Genomic DNA, 22,555 nt, shown 5'->3' with positions numbered 1-22,555 from the left:
ATAATGATCGAACCTAGGACCAGTACTATCATAAATGTCGCCCTATATCACAGGGACAATACTAGGAGTCGAACCCCAGTACTATCATAGTTGTATGGCGTACTTGCCAACCAACCCCAAATGCTATACGCCAACTAACCCCAAGCCCATGTTGTGCAACAAAGTCGTAATTCCTCAGCAATTGTTTGCCATTTACGTTTTATTGTTTGAATATCTATAAAAACAAAGTTCAGATCTAACTAATGCTATATTACGTACCTCTGTACTCCAAGTAGTGACGATTCTGTGATGTTGTGACGGAGAAGTGAAAAAAATAAATACTTCAGACTGGCAAAAACACTCTTTATCTAATAGACGCCAAGTTGCAAATTCCATATGAAGGTGGCAGCTGCATCTGTATAATAGCAGCAACAGCTCATTATGTTAATTAATGAAGAAGTTATATGCAGTTCGTCAACCAGCCCCGGTCTCCCCCACTAAGTAAACGTTAATGTTATTGTAAATTGTTACCTTGTTCAAATTCTCAAATATTTGGGCGATGATTTGATTACTTTCTATTAATTACTCTTAGTTTCTTACTTGCTATTTATAAATACTTTCTTTCTGTATGCTTTTTACTAGATTATCCAGTTATTTGATGATAATACAAACGGAGTTGGGTGTTTTCCGTTTGGCAGATTTGTCAATTGGAAGATTTGTCCATTTTCACGATTGGCGCATTTGGTCATTTTCGCGTTTGGCAGATTTGTCAATTGCAAGATTTGTCCATTTTCACGATTGGCACATTTGGTCATTTTCGCGTTTGGCAGATTTGTCCATTCTCTCGATTGGCGCATTTGTTCATTTTTGCGTTTGGCAGATTTGGTAATTCGCGGATTTGTCATTTGGCAGATTTGTCCATTTTCACAATTAGCACATTTGGTCATTTTCGCGTTTGGCGCATTTGGTAATTGGCAGATTTGTCCGGGTACCGGGATTTGTTGAGCTGCAATTTTTCTTTCTTCCTGATCACTTTGCATGGATTGACCCTGAAGTTTCGGGCAAGCTAAAGGAGGGATTGACCAATCGAGAACCATGGCTGTCAATGGAATCTTCTTGGTTATATAGACGCTCTAGGTGAGGCGGTGGCACTGTTGTTCTCACGTCGTGTGCAATTTTAGTACTTCATAGTGAAGTGCACGTGGTTCAAAACACTGAAAACAAAAAACACTAAAAACCACACATGAGCGCTGGAATAATGGCGAATAAATCACTAAACAGTTAATCCTTTGTTACAAGCATGATCGGTGGAATACGTCATCTCCCTCAAGAAAATGCTGTTTTAATGTTTGGCTTAAATATTAGTACACTAGCACACTTACGGTAAGACATGGATTAGATGGTGGTATAGTTTGCACATCAGTAGCGTTGTTGACATTAAAAGTACTTAATGGGATAGGAGTAGATATGTTAAGTTTGGGTCGGTTCGAAAAAAAATGAAATCTTTAAGTTTAACGTCCCAGGGTTACACCGGTTAGGCTAAAGGAGACGGTGATAATGAGAAATGAGTGAAATGGTGGAATGATGAAAGTGGGAGGAAACGAGAGAACCCCGAGAAAACCCACGAGCACGGTGTTTGTCCATCACAAAGTCCACACGGCGCGAGCTGGGATCGAACCAGGGACCCCAAGTACCGGAGGTGAACGCTCTACCACTGAGCCACCGCGCCCCCTGGGTCGCTTCGAAATCCGTGGAATCGATTGAAGGTGATAATATGGAGATTTAAATAATAAAAAAAAATGAGCAGTACAAAAGTTGATAATCACTGCTACAAGGAGACGATCCATACTGGAAAGAAAATGAATTATCTGTAGTTAGAAAATACATATGTCTATCTACCGTATTTGCAAAAGAATAAACTGAAATTCATTGAAAACCTTGTTACTCTTACGAATTACACTATTGAAAATTTTTATAATTTAGAGAACAAATAGCAGATCACAAAAAAGCATATTATTGCTCAAAGAAATTACTCACATCTAAATATTAATAGTAAAGTTGTTAAACTACATTTCTAAATCAATTATTTTCTTCTCATTCCAATAATCTTGGAAACATCTACATTCACTTAGTGAACCCCATTATAATATTTTGCTTCAATTACATCTAATATCAAATGAATAGTGAAACGTAATAAAACGTTTAATTCCGATGTTTTCGTTCTGCTAATTAAGCAAATAACATACACATACTCTGGACCGAATTTATATGCAATAAATTACGATTTTTACAGGACGATTTTTTTTTACAGGATATATATACTGTATATCACAAATTTCTACATCGCCATTGTTTTACTGCTAAATCTACATCGCTTAAACTGGCAATTTTAGACCGACATCTGGGTCGAATTAAGACAGCAACACAATCTTAAAATTTCGCGTTCATATATATATATATATATATATATATATATATATATATATATATATATATATATATATATATATCCCATTTTAGTAAAAACTTTTGCTGTTCTGCTGTAGAAGTTACGATTTTGATTGAAAAATTTTCCATGCTCCTAGTAGGTGAATCGTTTCTCCTCTATAAGTAATAACGTGGGCTTTTCATTGAATATCTACAGACATATTTCAGGTTCTCACTGGCATATACTAGGATATTCTTGTTTAAATAATTTTCCCGGTCAACACATTCTGTTGACCAATTCCGGTCGTTTCTTTTGCAATGACAGTTGCACTAGTGATAGTTGTCTATACTCCATGTCCATCATTCTGGACTTTGGGAACAGCTCATGATGTGTGTCTCGTATTCCTCCAAAGCACAGTATTATTAACTTCTTGGGGGTCAGTGTGGTCGTTGGCCGAGATATGAGTTTCGTATTAACTACATCTTTTTCACATATCCTTGTCACAGATTATCTACTTCTCATCACTCCCGATCAACAGCATAATTATGATTGGGGATCGTTAAGTGTCAATAGAGATTTACGGATGGTAATTCGACCTAGTAAATATTTTTGAGTGTACGTAAGATTTCTTTGTGAAGCCAGTGTCTTTCAAATGGTTCCACATTGCGTGATGAAAAACGGTTATGCTATGACTTCCTATGTGTCGTTTTTGCTCAAATTTTACTGAACCGCATTTACTTTAATTGGTCGCCCACTGAGAAGAGAATCTTAGACATCGAAATTTCCAGAACGAAAGCGACTATCTTTTGTCTGTTGGTTTGACAACATATCTTGGTTATAAATAAATAGCACAAATTTCTTTGCGGGGTTATACAGCATTTGCGCCTTTATCAAAATAAAAGTGCAAAACGTAGTGCAGTTTTGAGGAATGTTTAATTTTTCACAGCATAATCCAGTATATTTGATGATACGAATTACAACAATTTAGGCGTATTTCTGGCTTCTACCGTCACGATTCAAATGGTTAAGGTTCGCTGCGACTCACACACATCGAGATTTTAGACATTAAGTTCATCTCGTGTGCAAAAGTCTCAACACTTGCTACACGATCCGATATTGTGCAAGGGAAAGATAAGAAACGGCCACTAGATATGTGGTCACTAAATTGCATCTCATTTCCCTTATTTCTGGCTTAGGCAACTAAGTATATCTTTTTAGTTCATAACAGCAGCAACAAATTAAAATAGAATTAATACTGATATGTCAAAATCACTCATATCATTTCTGAGGAGTCTATCTTTCATTAGAAATTAACTTTCCAGCAACAAATGCACGATTTATTCTGTAGTTAGGTGCTTGTAGCAGCATTGTGTTGCGCGTTATGGAATGACATAAAACAGACAGAATTATGTGATTGTCTTTAGGTTTCTCTTTTTTTTTTAAAGTTCCAAGTTAGCAATTGATAGTTGTTCTGCAAATGAAGATATGGTTATCGAAAGTTATAATATGCCGCTGCTGTGGTCTTTTTACCCATTCATATACATTTATAATTACTTATTGAGGATCCGATATTACTTCGGTTGTTAATTTCTTAAAACATTATGTGTTTAATGAAAAACCTTAGAGATAGACGGGCAATATGAGAGGAAAACGAAATTCAACACAGTTGAAACATACTTAATTCGCTGATGTTCGACAACAGAAACAACTCCATCCTGAGATCTCATTTTATCATGGAGTTACTTTTCATGTTGATTTGGAAGTGTGTAGTACCAAACTTGTTAAAGCTAAATGCCCGCACTACTGTTCCTGTTTTGTTGTTCACGCTTCAAAAACGCAGACATGGAATGTTGTCAGTTACTTTCAAATACCGTGATCGGATCTGTTAATTTCGCGTTATCAAATTATTAGTCATGAGATGACATTTCAATCTTCCGTGGACTTAATTTTTCATTCATTGAGCAATTTTCAATTTTCGTTATGAAAATGTCATTGTCTGCACTGAAATACACAGATTGCAATGTGTAAGTTTTCAGATCAGGAAAATATCCGGTTCTTTTTACATCAGAAGACCTCGTTGTTGATTTCACCGCTTTTGCATTTATCCAGCTGAAGTTAGTGAGTTCTGGACACCAAGTTTAGGAACTGGAAGAATCTAGTGAGTGCTTAATACAAAATCTATCTTTTATTAAACCGCAAAATGTTTATTACCATTATTTAGTTTACTTTTCTCACAAACAATTTTACTAAATGGATTAAACTAACAAAGGCATGAACCTGTCAACAGAATTTCCTAATCAAATCTAGTCCATTCGATAAACATAACAAAGATGTGTTCATGCACAAAACCTTAGGTGCCATGGACAACGCAGTAAGTCCCTGGGGTTCATTAACCCTGTTACTATAAAGAAAATCGTAGGCTCGCAGTGAAATTGCTATTGCATCAACACTGTTCATTGGAAAGTTATGGTTTATAGTTTATTCTTTTCAGCATGAAACAAGCTTTCCAGAGATGTTATGCATTAGGGGCCCTTAACGTACTTGAACAGGGAAAACTGGGTGAATGTTGGGAAAATTCCCTCCAGAAATACCTCCCATCAACTTTGGACCTCTAAAGTGGCTACGAGTAAAAGCACACAATCCAAATATATCGCAAAAAAGCGTATGGGAAATAAAAAATGTGTATACCAACTTTTGTGTTGATAGATGGAACATACATGAGGGAAACAGCTTGTATACCAATACACGATTTCCCCTCATACCTATTCCGTCTATGAATACAAAACTTGTTATAGTTATTTCTTATCCCGTATACTATCTTTTGAGATACATTTCGATTGTATACCTTTACCCGGGGCTACTCCAGGGGTCAAAATTTGATGGGAGGGATTTCTGGAGGAAATTATCCCGACATTCTACCAGATTTCCTTGTTCCAATACGTTAGGGACCCCTAATACATAGAAACTCTGGAAAGCTTGTTCCGTGGTGAAGAGAATAAACTACAAACCATGACTTTCCAATGAACAGTGTGGATGCAATAGCTATTTTACTGCGAGTCTCTGATTTTTTAAATACTATCAGGGTCAATGGGCCCCAGTGACCTACTCCATTGTCCATGGCACCTAATTTTTTGTGCATGAACATAGCTATGCTTGTCGAATGGACTAGGTTTGATTAGGAAGTCCCGTTGACAGGTTCATGTCCTTTCCTTGTAATATCTTTTTTTTTTATTTTGTTCTATTCTACAATGTATAGTGCTTATTAATTGACACTCGATTTAAAATTTTTAAATTTACAACAAATGTGTAAGGAGGTATCGCTCCCACAAAATAAATAAATAAATAAATAAACATATACTATATTTTGAGGACAGTTTTTATGTTGAAGCAATTAAAATCGCTACAACTTGGTGCAACTTGTGACTCGAGGAACTTACAACCTGTGTGACACTAGTCAAAGCGGAAGTCAAATCTTCCAAAAATGTTACAATAGATCACTCAATGAGCGGATCTTCGCACTTTCCACAATAGTATGCTCTTACAGATGAGATAGCATATGAATTTTCAATTCATATTTTTCACTGAAAGTTTTACCGCACTCCTGACAGGTAACAGGCAGGTGTGTTAACATATGCCTTTCAAAATCAGTTTTCATAAAAAATCTTCTACCACACTCCTTGCATGAATAATTCCACTCTCCCGTATGGGATGTCATGTGGAATCTTAAATGTGATCTTTGTCTGAACATTTTACCACACAGTTTACAACAGTGTGGTTTCTTTTCTAAATGAATTAACAAATGGGCTTTTAAATCACATTTTTGAGCAAAAGCTTTTCCACAGTCATGACATTTGTGTGGTTTCTCACCTGTGTGAATTAACATATGCCTCTTCAAACCATATTTTTTAGTAAACGTTTTACCACATTTCACACAACAGTGTGAACGTACACCGGTATGATATGATATGTGTGCATTCAAATGAGATAGTTTACTAAAAACTTTTCCACACTCGTGACACAGATATTGATTATCACTTGTATCTTTTGTCTTGTGAAATTTCGAAAGGAATTTTTCACTGAACGTTATGTAAAGATTCTGGAAGGAGCAAGTTTCATCTATCAAATTTCTTGATAATTGTAGAGAAGTTGGAGCGATATTTTTACAGCACTGCCAGCAGGAGTTCATTTCTTCACCAGTTCTCATTTTCAAGTCAGAATTTTTGGACAGCGTTTTGTCACATCCATTGCAAGAAATTTCGGAGCTGAAATTGTTTAAAAAGACAGACTCAGGAAATGCTTATATGAAAAATTTGAATATTATTTGCTTATTAATAAACATTTATCATAATGTAATTCTTAGGACTGACGTAATATTACAGAAATTTTAAGACTTGCAGACCCAGTACGTGATGTAAGGTTCTTGGTACGGATTCATTTTTTAGAAAAGAAATTTTATTAACTTCCAACTGTCACTATCTATTCTAATTGGTCTACACATATGAAACAACAAGAAAAATACTCAGCACAGAAACCAAAATGAGAACATATATGTACGACCTACGCAAACCCATTGATTGCCCGTGACAAGGGAGACAAGGAAACTGAAAACTAATATATTCCTGAAAAAGTACGATTCATTCTATCCCAATGAAGCAGCACAGGACGTGGACGAAATTAAATGAAAACAACGTTAATACACCGATAATCTCGAGTTGGTGATATTACACATGAATTTAAGCAAAAAAGTATGTACGAACTTTTGTCACAAGGGACACTATCTTCATGCGAGTGGTGCTGGAAAGTGGTACAAGAAGCTGATATGACGGATATTTCATTGACGTGACATGTCCCTGTTAAGTTAAAATTTAGGTGTCCCACAAATGCGAAAGGAGTAGTATCCGCGCAATGTGATCTCGGGAATAGGCAGGGTTTCCGATAAAACACTGCAAACAAACAAGAAAAAAGAGACGATGGAACGCAAGATGAGATCAATAGAGACAGACTACACATAGGAACAGGAACAATCAGCAGGGATAAAAATGATGTTCCCGGGAACACCGTAGAATCAATCGGAGGCAAAATGGGAAATTAGTTAAGTTAATGAAACAAAATTAATCTCTTCTGGACAAATAGCAGATGACACAGACGCAATAGAACAATATGGCACAAGGTACATGTAGCCAGTGTTTCCAACCGCAATTAAGAAAACGCAGATATCGACTGTGTGAGATAGCACATGGGATGTGCCCCATCGAAATACTGCACTCAAACACTACGGTACCGGTAACGTATGTTGTATGAAGGCTCACTGAAACCACCACGGGAATGCTAATGACAAAATGAATAATTAACAACAGCATAGTAACTATAGGTATCACAGCAAATGTTCGAAGCGTCAACTATGCTACATCACAGCAGCAAGTGCAGTACACGCACTAAGATTATAATATGAGTGCGAATAGTTGCACTTGCATGAACTCGTATTGACATATGTGGTGCTGGTTTTGCGCAGAGCTGGCGGATCTGAGTGTTTTTAGATGAACTGCCCATCATAATCAAGTTGAAGAAAATCCGGAGACCGTGCAGGTTATTGGCATTGATTATAGATACCTATTCATCTGTATGGTAGTCAGATAGAAACACCGGTAAAGGGGCACGGTAAAATTTGAAGTAACTCCAACTGTACGAGGCTCATAACTCATCTTTCGTCCAGTGAAATATCCAACTGTAGGTAACTGAACCGTCACGTAAACATGTCCAAGCAAAGGAACACTTTAACATCCCAGTCTACACATTATTTTAAAGGTATTAGCGTGTGTGCTTTGGACTCAAGCATGTTGTTGTGGTCCCCTTACTGAGTATTTGGAAATTGTTGATGCTATGCAGACTGAAGACTGCTTCATCGGCGATTATAGAAATTGTTCTTCGTTGGTAACTTGTTACAGAAAAGAACGACAAACTCTTTCTACACATATCAGGCTACAAGAAATCTTGCATACCTTGTATGTGGTATCGATAAATGTTTCTATCATGAAGAACACGGATACATAGCTATGTCATGAGTTCGATGAAGACGCCTGGAATTCCACTAGGATATTTTTAAACATCTCGTCTTCATTCCCAGGTGTTCGTGCTCACGCGGTCGTTCTCTCGTCCGCTGTCTCCGTCTCTTTCTGGTGGGGATACACTGCATCAAATATTACACTCTTTCGGAATTTTAGTCGTAATACAAACACATGGATTCTATCCAATTACTGTTTTTCGACCATTCTTGAGAAATTTGCCCGCCTGTACAGCTCACAGATGACGAGAAGAACCCTAACGGAAGTAGTATGACGTAGGTATGGGCTCGCCTACTTTTCGCATGGGGGTTTCAAATGACACCACGGAATAGCACACAGATAACTACCCGGAGTAGCAGACGGCATATAAGTATAGACCACACCTCAAAAACCGAAAATGGACTTGATCGTGTCGTTGACCTTTCCTCGCTACCCCTGTTTTAGGGTTTTTCTCGTCGTCTGTGAGCTGTACGTGAAATATTCCGCCTCATAAACTTCCAATCAGTAACTTGCACAGCGCCACGTAGTATCCAATAACCTGCTTCTGACTATGGATTTTCGTTGCCATATTATTCATAGCTCAATTTATGAACATGTACTAACCTATTCCAATTCAGGAAAGTATTTTCTGTGTGGTTGGAAACACTGGCTACACATTTGCTGCTTTCAAACAACAAAGTCAATACAGCTTACTTTCAGGCGAACAGCATTGACTCTTCTGTATGACACATCCTTCACCTGTGAAGTGAGGAGACTACAAATGTATAGATTCAAATGGACAAGGCTCCAGCCGTATTTCTCGTTCAACACTGAAGTTCTATTCAAAGTCAAAAGGGACAGTAATTCGAGCGACACTATCTTCGTCCATCTCTATGTAATCTGCAGACGTTTCACTGATAGGTTATTCTGGAACTGACTTCCGGAAAAAGGACTTGCTCGACGCCGTCACCTTAATTATAACTGTTTTCGAAAATCACTAATGCTGTATGGCGAAGCATTCCTTTCCTCATTCTACACAGAAGTTTATTACAATGGAAACTAAGCTCCGGAGTGATCGCTCGGTCTCCTGGTCATGACATTACACAGTTAGTATGAAGAAAAAGATTCACTAGTTAAGTAAGTGGCTCAAGGCTCAGTATTTTTATCGTGGGTACCCTTATATATATGTAAATCAATAATACAATTAGTGGATCACTGCAAGGAATGTCCAACATAATTAGACGACAGAAAATGAATGGTAAAGAATTCATGAAATAGTCTTAAAATGTTAAATCCGCACATCTTTTAAATAGTTTGAAATTATTAACGTCGGATGATTCAAGCAGGTGGATGTATTTCATAATGGTGTATAATGTCAAGAAAATATGACGGACATAATTCAATCTGAAACAACTAGACAAAATATTAATGCAGCTGTTAAACAGAAATGCAATTATGCACCTTAGTGTTACATTGTTCTAAGCAAAACGAAAGGAATGAGAATCGAAGACGCAAAGATTATGTTGTTTATGCCTGCGCAGCTTGATCGCTAGTACATGACAAGTAAAATAAAGTGACATAGTTAATTATTTTTGAAGATAGAGGAGAATGTTAAATAATAACTTACTGTAATCTGTTACGTGTTTTTCGAATGTAAGCGTAAAGTTGCTGTGCTGCAGTGGTGAAGCTTGCAGAAAGCTTAGGCAACACAATTCGTTATACACCATGACTTACCTATGAGACCAAATTATATTTGTGCGCTATTTTAATTCACATTGTTGATTCGGCATATTTTAGGTAACTCTAGAAAAGGGACATAGGGTCTTTAGGATTTTTAGGGGACAATTTATTATTGCTGGCATTTAGTATTTTTCGATTTTCTCTAAATCGGCTCTAGTGATTAGAAATAAGTTATATGAAGTGCTATGTAAAGGAGCTGTAACTTTTTAAATGTTACATGAGCGATGACGAGCACCGTATGAGCTACTTGCTCATATTACTAAAAGTTCATGCTTATTAAACTAGCAATAATGGGTACAAAGGTTCCTCACAAACAACAGTTAGTTTCGAGAACATTGAATTGCGGAAATATACTTAAAAAGTCACGGCTTTAGAAGAAACGCATCATTGTTCCAGCAAATGAGTTAATGTGTATAAATCTGAAAATATGTGAGAGTATTTTAATATTATGAGACATTAGCATTATTCTAGCAATTTGAAAAATCAAGATATCTTTTCCCGAGAAAAAGCAGGTGTCCTATAGAGTTTAGCTTTTAATAGTTTTTGGGACCTAATGTAGGAAAGATGCAAAAAATTTCTTTTGAAACTTAAATTCAGAATACTGAAGTTTTCCTCACACTCCTGACTGCATGTATATTTTGGTTCTTGCAGTAGGTTTTCTCAGAGATTACTTGATATTACCAAAATCATATATCAGAAAATAGATTAATATCACTTTCCTGAAAGAGTCCTTGGTTTAGAAGTTTGCTTTAAAACAACGCATATGAGCAAATAATATATTAACATATAACGATGCTTAAAGATTCGGTTTACTCTCCCTTTTATTACATCCTGACATAAGATAACTTTACTATATGATAAAGGTTGCTTTAATGGTATTGCAAGCAAATGTTATTTTACATTCTTTCGTGATATTTAACTTTTTTTTTTTTTTTTTTTGGAATCGTTTTCCTCTCTACATCCTATGCAACTGATGCATAGGATCACTCAAGTGTTACCAGAAAACGGCAACATATTTTAAAATAATCTTGCTTTTATCCCGCTGACTTTGATGGATTTTTATAAATTACACATTGGTTTTGGCTCCAAGGAAGGTAACCGACAAGAGCGTCTTTTGGGAACACTCGAACAACTAGTAAAACAATTAACACAACGCACACACACAGATGTGTAATCATCGTAGTCTACTTGTAATTATGTTATTACATTTTTGGTTTAATAGTTTTACATTTACTAAACAAATAATGCATTCAACGAAATTATGATTGCATAGAGTAATATTACATTCAGTTGTCAATTTTGTGGCAGAAAGACAAGGGAAAATCAGCAAGGCAAGAGAACAACCTTAAAACATATAGTAGAAACATTCTTGTGTCTATGTCGGAAGAAATTCAAATTTCAAGAATTCGAAACGAAATTCATGCTTACTGTGTTCTTCGTCATGCAATACACCAACACAAGTTCTTATTAGAGCTAGAAAGTGAGCTTAGGAGGCAATACAAAACAGTAATAATAATAAACGTTCATGTGAGTTGACGAAAGGAGTACTTAGTCCACCAGAAAAGGTTGTCCGCGTGTTGCCCAGAAGGGTCACCTGTTGACACGATCAAGAGAGAGAGGGATTGAATGACCCAAAGTTTAATGCAACCGTCGGAATTTCACGTAATCTGACCTCTAAAAATACAGTTCATATACGGTGTCCCACACTGATGATATGAAAATTTCACAACTACCATCACAAAAACTAACCAGTTATGAACATTTCATGTTAGCATAAAAATGAGGAAAGGAAGAAATATAATAAAGTAAAAAATGACAGTTATATCAACGCGTTTAACTTCCACGCCAAAAGAAAGATGGAAATCTCTGGATTACTCGTAAGCGACTTGTTAGAGATGGTAGAATACTCATACAAATACCAATTAATTAATGCGCATATCTAGTTAACTAAAGCGACGAAGCTATATAATTCCTGGGTCATACAACGTGTTTTTTAAAACTTGAGACTACAAAATTTCTGGAGAAAGAAATAGTTAATATTTTGCAAGAGGAGATTAACCGGGGATGAAATTAACCCCCATCCCCTCAGAGTAATGATGAAGGAAGTTAAGGATTCTCAAAATAAAAAAAAAAGGGAAATTTTATTCCAAACATATTTTAGTTCCTGATAGATGGTGCTAAAATCAGAGAAAACTAAGCTCAGTTGGAAACGATTCATTCTAAATCACCAAAACACAGAACCACTTTTTTCTCAAACATTTTCTCGTATAGTTGTAGAATCAGCGAAAGATAGCTGTGCACTTGATGTTAATTCAGATAATCCAGATGTATTGTTTGTAGCAGTTCAATTGGGTACAGAGTGCGGAAATATTCATAGGTGCCTACCGAGAATTTGTGGCTGCATCTCTCCATTTTCCACGACCACGGTACCTGAGAAACTATTAATTACACTGCTCGACAAAATGAAACTTTTTGAACGCTGTTGTTTTTGATTTGACACCTGATTTTATACAATTTGAGGTTGCTAATTACGAAAATGAAATTAGTTTTCTCCCATCAGTCAGATTTTTTCATTCACAAATCGGAAAACATGATTGCGAAAATCGTGCTATTTACACAGCAACACTGCTAATATAGAGTAACATTATGACCATATATTTCTAACAAAGGAACATAATTTTGCGTCAGAACTAATCTGAACATCGACATTCTAATAAATTAAGGTTATCAGTGATGTAACTAGGGGGGCAAACGAGGCTTGTGCAATGGAAACCGCATTGGGAGGACCCAAATTGGGCAAATATTTGGGGGAGCGTTTTGGTTTAGTTGGTCAAGCGAGCGTTAAGGCGCGCTCTTGCCCCAGGCGACAACTAGCGTATTTACGTCGATGAAGGTCATTGATAAACAACTGACCTCATTTTTGTCTCTGCCTTTTTACTTGGAAGCTTCTAAATCTAGACTTCCTTTTGTGAGTAGTTCGTGAATCTTCACGTACCAACGTCCAACAATAATTCGCCAACATTGTTGTTCTCCAACGTCCCTGATGGTGGAATTCAATTGCTTTGATGTCCTGGTGAATTATCAAAAACATTAAGAAAACCGTAATAGTTTCCAAACAGCAAAATCATTGTAGAGCACTGTTATTATTTCATTTTACGCCCACATATTTAGTTTGAAAATGTGTTCATCTAGTTTTTCAAGAAGGTTCTTTACAAGTCGCTTTTGATCTGTACGTTGTGAGTGTTACTGATACTACATTAAATTAGACAATTTTTAATACAGTCATTGTGTTGTTTCATTTGTTTCGAACTGTGCCTGTTCGTTGCTTCTGAACTATCTGTACGTAGTTTCGTTACTTTATTTTGTTACATTTCATATTATTATTTCAGTTTTACTGTCAGTCAATAACTATGGATTATTTGTCTGTATAAGAGAAAATCGAAATACTTCTGATTTATGGACAATCTGGCAGTATCTGGCATAATATTCATTTTGTGGGCCTTCCTAAGAGATAAAGTTGATCAACAATTGTCAAAACTCAAGAAAACATGATAGAGCGAATCACGAATGTGTGCGCCGAAATAACGTCGAACATATGGAATTGAAGCTAGTCAACGTGACCACTTATTATAATTGAACGTTACGAGGCAAGGGAATGGATCGAAAACAATCATCCATATACTGAGATAACTTATAGTAAGAAAATAGCTTTCGTGTTATCAACTCTCGACTAACACTGGAGCATGATTAAATAGAACAGGTTTTCATATTGAAAGAACGAAAGAAACTGCTTGGTCGTCAGACACGAAACATGAAAAAATTCAAAAGAAGGGAAAGGTATTTCCTATCGCTAATTTATTTTTGAATGAATTGTGAGGGTTACTAATTGAAGAGATCCTAGTGAACTTAGTTCTCGCTGATTACAGTGTCATCTAGGTTTCGAGTAATGGAGAAAAATGTTTCGAATAAAATATACTTATATTTCCTAGAAGAATTCGAATTTGCAATAATACATGTTGCTCCCACTTTAGTTTTCGAAGTTGGAGCACTCAGCTCAAGGGATTGGGGCTAATTTTTCACAAGCAAATTTCCTTCTTCATAGTATTAAGGTTTTATTTCTAACATTTTTTTTATGTCGTCCGATGCTTATCTCTCCAGATATTTTACAGTCTCAAGCTAAGAATCCTTCCCCTATATATTGAACTCTGATAGAAAATTGCACTTGACTTGCAATATGAATAAATGGAAGGTCCTGGATAGAATGAAACAACATAGTTATCTGATCATTAAGAATAATTTCAGACAGTAGATATTCTAAAGTATAATACTTTACGGCTGAATATCTATTCCATTCTTTATGCCGTTAAATGAACTATTTCGTACTTTACATAATTTATTTACAACAGGATCTTCATGTTCTTATTATTGTCGTATTTAAGAGTGCCTTCCTTACTGTATACTACCTTTTGTAAAAACGTCAATTTATAGAAGTTGGTTGGTTTAAGTTTAGCATTTCTTTCGGCAGTAAAGCTATAAGAGATGTGAACCTAGAGCTTAATGCGAGTTATATAGGCTCCCACCGGGAAATGAAGCCGGTCTAGCATGCAAGACATAATTTACAAAAATACGAAATGAGATGATTTGATATCCTCGAATATACTCTCATGTCTGTAAGACGACGAAAATAAATCAGATGAACATGTTTCGCCACCTCTATCAGTTTTGGTAAATCTAGCATCAAGTTCAATATTTTACTAAGTGTGATACCCATTGTAAGGATCATAATTTCAAGGCTAGTGGTGGTCTGGTCTTCTGTAAATAGTTTAAAAGTGAGCAAATGCACATGAAAAAGTGACCAAAATCCTATCAAATAGCAATTTTAACCTTGATATCACACTTGAGCACAAATTTAATTTACTTTTATTGTTTCAGTTAAAATAGGGCCGGCTGGATTATAGCTGAAATAAGTAAGGTTGAAATAAATAAAAAAAAATATTTTACTTAAGTTTGTCAGCTAATAAACAAATGCATTACTTGTGTTTAGAGGTTCATTATTAATTGCATACTTTGCACGGTTTCGTATTTCAACAGGGCTTTTAAACCCACTTTGAGAGCTTAAGCATCCACCAACCACCTTTAGAAAGAATAAAGGTTGAAGTCAGATTAAAGCTGACTTGGTTCACATGTGGCAGCACAGTTGGACATGGCAGCAAGTACTGAAGTTTCTAGAAGAGTAGTAAGTAACAAGTTTCTGCCTTTTTTCATTTATTTTTTATTTTTCTTAGAAAAGTACCAATGCAAAATATAAATCACACGAAGAAATGATTAGCCTATAAAAAGGTAACTTTTAGTGATGAACCTAAAAAAAAGTGACTTTTAGTTAAAAAAGTGACTCGCTGTAAGCCCTATAATTTTGTTTGGTTAAAATATAGCTAGTAGGTTTAGACTTAAATACACAGCTTTAGACCCCATTCCTTTTACAATCTTTGCAAAACTTGCGAATAACGTGGCAATGCAATGAATACAAGAAGTAATTGTAAAAGCTATGCGGTCTCTTGAAGCCTATGACGTAACATTTGCGTTGTGTTGCTGACGCTCACCGCTAAGGAATGAGACCCCATGTTTCAAAACTTTCATAGAATACGAGAAATTTTTCCGTTACTGTAATGCGAAGGTATTTAACTTGTATTAAAATTCGCTCCATAATACATACTCCATTGGAATAATTGTATTACAATAACAGCAAACCTGCTTATAATCAATGAACAAAATGAAGTTCCTTTCTCATCCACATTATAAATATGCATATTATTATTAGCAATATCTATGAAAATGATTTGGCACTCATAAAATCAGAATATAAGCTATTGTAACAGAAAATGCGTTTCGAAATAATAATACTTAAAATCACACTAACTGAAATAATAGTCTGATATGTAGAACATGTAGTGATATGAAAACATCTCGCAGAAACTGAGACGCAATATGAGTCGTAATAAATAAGGACGGATTCAGGACGTTGGAATCATATATTACATACTTGCTTACATCAAAAACTACTCTTGTATATATTATAGTGAAGCTATCTTGTATTATTCATTTTAATTAAAAATAAAATAAATTGAAAAAAAATCATTATAACCCGATAGAAAAGATAATCAATGAAGGATAGTTTATAGCATGAAAAATTTTCCTACGGAAAAGTAATTCGTCGTACATGCATGTTTTCGTCAAATATTTATTATAAGTTCATTTTAATCGCTGCATTTAAAACGTGGCTAATAAATAGTCTCATCACTGAATCTCTTATGCCTCAAATAGGGTACTTCAATGTAATTTTCTCCTAAACTGTAATTAGGAAGTTTTCTTTGTGAAATTCTGACTAAGTCGAACATTAGTTTTGAAAACTCGTAGCTCAGAAAGCAGTTCTGGATATCGTATTGTATATACATACTAAAAGTTCATCAGCTTGATCAAGATCGAATGTGTTTCATCAGTGCCTTACATACATGTTATCTTTATGATTATTTGTTTATTTATTTTTGAAAGTTCAAATGAAGAATAAAAAATGGCTAGGATCAACATCACACACCAATATACTGACTTTAATGACATATGGATTATCAAACATATATATACAGGTGGTAAAATCTTATCTTGGAATCCATTTGTAAATATTAAACAGAGAAACAGAGAAAAGATGCTGAACTTTGAATGATACAAATAATAACAGGTATAAATCGTTTATTATAATCTGCAATTCCATCGGGTTAAAAGTATTGCTAATCTGAGTTATAAAGTATATTTTCCTCGTAAAAGGCACATGAACTAAAAATAATACACTCATTAGAGTATTAAAATAATCAATCCTTTGCAGATAGCTTAAATGAATGGTTACCATCAGTTAAGTTCAAAAAATGTTAACAAAAGAAATAATGAAATAATAACATTTAAAACTAGAATGACTGAAATAATAATCTGATACGTAAAGTATATCAAAACCATGGCATGACTTCAAGAAAGATAAATAAGACGTGATCTGCTTTGTATTGAATAAACAGATTAAACGAGGTAAAACCATATACTATTACTGCTTGTACAAGAAATTATTTGTATTTATGTAAAGAAGCTTTACCGTATTATTAATTTTAATTAAAAATAACAAGAACTAAACCTGGTATTTCCATACAAAAGAAAATCGATAGAGGAATATTTAATGCATGAGAAATTCGGAGCAGGAAATGAAAGTCAAGCAAAATGTTTTCAACAAAACACATCAAAAATCTTGAAAAGGTGTGACTACGCTATTATAAGTAATGATTGTTAATTTAAATCTATCTGTTTAACGAACCACGATTATGTCTTTTAGGGTAAGAGAGACAGATGATGATGATGGAACAATTGGTTGAATGAGATTGTGGAAGGAAAGAGGAGTACCCGGAAAAGCCCACGGACATTATGTCCACCACAAACTTACTTGGCTGGGGATCGAACCAGGGACATCACGTGCCAGAGATAAGCGCTCTACCACTGAGCCACCACTCTCCCCAACGACTATTTAAATGTTTAGGAATGTGCTAGAATACATTAAAAAAATCTAGGAAATAAACAATACCTTTCCGGATCAGATGTAGATGTAGTTTTCAATATAACTTCTTTGGTGTCAGTTGAGAAAGCTGAAGAAATTGGTTGCGCCACATTATGCACTGACGTTTGAAAAGTATTATTGCTAAATGATGATTTTACATCAACAGTACATCTTGCACTATGAGCTGATAATGCCACTTTTGTGGAGGATACTATAGTTTCGTTGTTAAAGTTGTATTCTTCTGTCACTACTGGTAGTGAAAACTCTTCTTTCTCTATCTTCATTGGATTTATCAAGTTCTTCTCTGCTAGTGGATCTTCCTGAAGATAACACTCATTTGTATCTTCCATCCAGATGACTTCTGATTTTATATACATTTTACTATCCACACTATCTTTAACTGAAAGATAGAGTGATTGTCACTAGTTAATGATGATAAGGTTAAATCTCAAAATATTTATTAAACATGCATAGAGTGATTGTCACTAATTAATGATGATAAGGTTAAATCTCAAAGTATTTATTAAACATGCAATAAGTTATTAATTCTACGTTTTTCAAATATCTTGGACATTGCTTCATATTCGCAAACAGGATGAGATTACACTACACACAAAAGATGTTCATCACAGTTTAAAAACAACGAATGATTGTAATATTAAGTAAATATTAAATCGGCCCCAAACGGATATTTCGAAATGAGAGAAAGAATTGTTTTCTTGTAAATAAAATGCAAAAGTTCATAAGTAATGGCATTGATGCTATTTAATTAAGACATTTTGCTCAATTTCTAATACTGAAATAGCTGTTATTCGTATTTCTTTACAGGTTTATTTGAAGTTTATCATTTCTTAGCACAAGCATAAACGCAAAAGTTTACTGGAAGATATGACTGGTGTGTGCTCCCACCGACATTATATTACGGATCTTCCATAGAAAGGCGCCTAGTATTATTAATATGGCTGTATGCTTGTCGAATACACAACTATTCGAATAATTAGTCTGGAAACAGAATAAGAACTGTTACACCAGCATCTTGTAATCAATCATTTTAAATAAACACTAGCGAGAAAAGAAAAATTATATTTTAATAAATTATATAAATTTTTATTCTAACAAAACAGCTTGAACAAATACAACACTACTGTTTGGTATGTAGTTTTCCATGTATGAGTGGTCGTAGTCAAATCGGAAACAAGTAAAAATAACTCTTTAGAATCCGCTACTGACTTTCCAATTTTCATTTGTATTAGAACTTTGTGTTGAGAGGAACCAGAATGCAAATTGTCTTCATTGCAAAGGAACTTTCTGTAATATTCCGTGTATGTATTATGTTATTTACTTCAAAGAATTACGTAAATTGCACAAGTCATTTACGTGTATTCAATAACATTTAAAAAATATCTAGGTGTGAATACAATGTATCGGATAAATCCTGAATAAATATATTGTATAAATAATTTTTACTTTATATGTTTTTGAAGAGCGAGTCATAGTATTGATGACAAAGGGATGACGTTCTCTTCGACATTTTATGATATATGGAAACAAAGAGAGTCAATAGGCTTTCGAAATGCAAGAATTAATCTTATTTTTCGGAAATTTACAACAAGCAAAAATATGGGAATTAAGCATTACTCGGTAGTTTCCCCCTGTTTCAAGCTCTGGGGGTAATGAGTTCATAAATGACACATCTACTAGTTATTTCATATGATTCTCCCAAAAACATTCCTTTGCTATTTCTTGTTTTCTTATGAAACGGCGAAGTAGTAGTAGGGCTAATACTACTTCAATATGAAAGAAAAAGCATTGTCATGCCATTACTTGGCTACAATATGAAGTAGGAAATTAGTACTTATGCTAAATTTTTTTTTTCATAAAAATAAAGGTCCATGAGCGTAGCTCAAGCCCAGTGGGGTGTCCGAAACGTGGCGGATGGTGGAACGGCCTTCAGAAATGAAGGTTAGCTGAGAAATAAGCGAGTTCTAGCAAGATTTTGACGAATAAGGGGTCCCCGACCAATGAGCACAGGAGGTAAATATCTCAAAACCTCACTGCGAGCATGAGAGCAGAGAGGAGGCAGCCCCTCCATCATGCTAAGAAGCTGCAGACGAATCCCCTGCACTTCCGATTATAAATGATTAAAAGAAGAACCAGAGCTGCGCGGCCGGACCTACAGGACTGAAAATTGGCGAAGAGTAAGGTACATGAATATCGGAACGTGGATTATCAGGGGACTGAACGGAAAGGAAACGTAACTCGTAAATGAAATAAAGAAAACCAAGGTACGATACCTGGCCATAACTAGAAGAAAGGAAATGGAATTATAGAACTGGATGAAGGACACATACTCATATATATCAGAGTCCCGAAAGAAGAGAGAGCCAGAGCAGGGGCAGGACTACTGATACACAACGATAATAAAAAGAACGTAATAGGATGGGAATTCGTAAATGAAAATATAATGGCAGCCAGCACCAAAGAGGAAGACTGTGAACTAACATTGATAATAGTACATGGCCCAAACGAGGACGACACAGAAGAAAACAAAGAAAAATTCTTCGAGACGTTCCAAAAAATCACAGCCGACAGTAATCAAGAAGTCATATTAGTCGGAGACCTGAATGGTAGAGTGGGTAACAATATAAACGAATGGAGATATGTTATAGAACCGCAAGGTGAAGACACCTTAAATGATAACGGAAGCAGAATCTTAGAATTCTGCTTAGCAAATAATATGGTAGTGGCGAAAACAAAATACCCACACAAAGATATACAGAAGTACACAAGAGAGGAACCAACACGTAACGAAAAATCTATAATCGATTACTTCATAATAGAGAGAAAAGCACTGAAGAAAACAAAACACGTCCGAGTTAAAAGACGCCCAGAAATAGGAAGCGACCACAGACTATTAATCCTGGAAAGGGCAATCGAAAGAAACATAACCAGACGGAAGGAAAGGAATAAAAATCAAGAACGGGAAAACAAAGTACGAATCAAATCACTCAAACTAAAAGAAACAAAAGACAAGAGAGAAATATCAACTTTGAATAACAGAGAAAATCGAAGAAAATAGAAGAAACGAAAGTAATGAAGAAAAAAGCATAGACTTGCTGTGAGGGAAACTCAGGAACATACTACTACAAGCAGCAGAGGAAACATGGGGAACAGTAAAAATAGGTAGCAATAAGGAAAGAACTCCATGGTTGACACAAGAAGTAAAATACGAAGTAAGAAAAAGAAAAAGCTGTGGAAAAACACCTCACCAAAAAGGATTTGGAAAGTTTTGAGAAGTACAGACAACAGAGAGACAAAGTGAAAATCAAAGTACTAGCAGCCAAGAAAAAGGCATGGGAACTGTTTCGAAAGAGTATGGTGGAAAATAGAACAGAAAATTAAAGATTGTTCTATAAAGCATTAAAAACGATGAGAAAGGACAAGGAATGCCCATCAAAATTCGTAGAAGAAAAAGACGGTAAACTCAGAACGAAACCAAAAGAGATAATGCAACGGTGGAAAGAATATTTTGAAGATCTACTACAAGCCGACATCCAAAGAGAAGACAGAGAACAGGCCACAAACCTAGATGAATTAAACGAAGAAACGAACGAAAGAGATGAAACAAACGAAACAAATAAAATAGAAATGGAGGAACTAAAGCAAGCACTAAAAAGACTAAAAGTAGGCAAGGCTAGTGGACATGAGGGAGTGACACCAGAAAATCTGGAATATATGGGAAAAGCTGGAGGAGAACTGTTCCTAAACCTACTAAACGAAATATGAAAACAAAAAGCAATACCGAAAGAATGGAAGATTTCAGTAACAATACCAATTTTTAAGAAAGGGGACAATCGGGAATGCAAAAATCACCGAGGCATATCTTCAGTCAATGTACCAGGGAAAATGTACTCAACAATCATGGAGAGTCGACTCAGGAAAGTAATAGAACAACAACTTGAAGAAACACAAGTGGGTTTTAGACCAATAAGAAGTGTACAAGACCATTTCTTCAGCCTCAAGCAAATTATCAGCAAATCTGTAGAATACAACAAAACCGTACACGTGTGCTTTGTAGATTTACAAAAAGCATTCGATAAAGTTCCATGGAAAGAGATGTGGAAAGTATGAGAAAAAAGAAACGTAAACAAAAACCTTATAAAAGCTATACAAAATGGAAACAAATGTTGCCGAAATTACGTGAGAAACGGCTATCATAAATCAGAAGAATTTGAAATCAAGGCTGGGGTGAAGCAAGGAGATATGTTATTCCCGTATATGTTCATAATCTTAATAGATGAAGTACTCAAAAAATGCCATAAAAAATGAAACCATTTAATGTAGGATACTGGAATATCAAAATGATAAAGCTAACAGAACTTCTAAACGCCGACGACATCATACTAATAGCAAAATCAGAAACAGATCAACAGCAAAACCTAAATATACTAAGCACAGAATTAAAGGAGAAAAATATCGTAAAAAGCAAGGAGAAAACCAAAACCATGGTAATCGGCAAGAAAAACACGAAACAGAATCAAGCTGGATAACGAAACATTAAAACAAGTAGAAAACTTTAAATGTCTAGGAGTGGACGTAAACAACCAAGGAAGAAAAGAAGAGGAAATAAAGGATAGAACCATGAAGATAGGAAAATTATACCAAATGATAAACAGGGGTTTCATTAGTAAAAAAAGAAATATCCACAAACACAAAGCTAACGGTGTACAGAACTACCTACATACCAACACTCACATACAGCAGCGAAAACTGGGCCGT

The 22,555-nt window shown here is 35.3% G+C and overlaps 1 protein-coding gene and 1 long non-coding RNA gene across 2 annotated transcripts in view; one reads left to right on the top strand and one right to left on the bottom strand.

The window, feature by feature from the left end:
- The window catches only part of LOC145675437 (uncharacterized), a 103,036-nt gene extending 84,086 nt beyond the window's left edge, over nt 1-18,950 (top strand). The window contains exons 2-3 of the long non-coding RNA XR_014129116.1: nt 15,280-15,424; nt 18,605-18,950. This is a non-coding gene — a long non-coding RNA (uncharacterized LOC145675437). The remainder of the gene's footprint in view (nt 1-15,279; nt 15,425-18,604) is intronic.
- The window catches only part of LOC145675435 (uncharacterized), a 29,062-nt gene continuing 11,097 nt past the window's right edge, over nt 4,591-22,555 (bottom strand). The window contains exons 3-4 of the mRNA XM_081745854.1: nt 17,804-18,176; nt 4,591-6,669 (exon numbers count right to left, since the gene is read on the bottom strand). Coding sequence (XP_081601980.1) covers nt 5,946-6,669; nt 17,804-18,176 — 1,097 coding nt within the window. The 3' untranslated portion in view covers nt 4,591-5,945. The remainder of the gene's footprint in view (nt 6,670-17,803; nt 18,177-22,555) is intronic.

This window comes from Thermobia domestica, chromosome 18 (assembly GCF_964235325.1).
Source record: "Thermobia domestica chromosome 18, izTheDome1.hap1.1, whole genome shotgun sequence".
Taxonomy (NCBI): domain Eukaryota; kingdom Metazoa; phylum Arthropoda; class Insecta; order Zygentoma; family Lepismatidae; genus Thermobia; species Thermobia domestica.
Note: the sequence above shows the minus strand (reverse complement) of the source record. Positions and strands in the feature narration are given on the sequence as shown.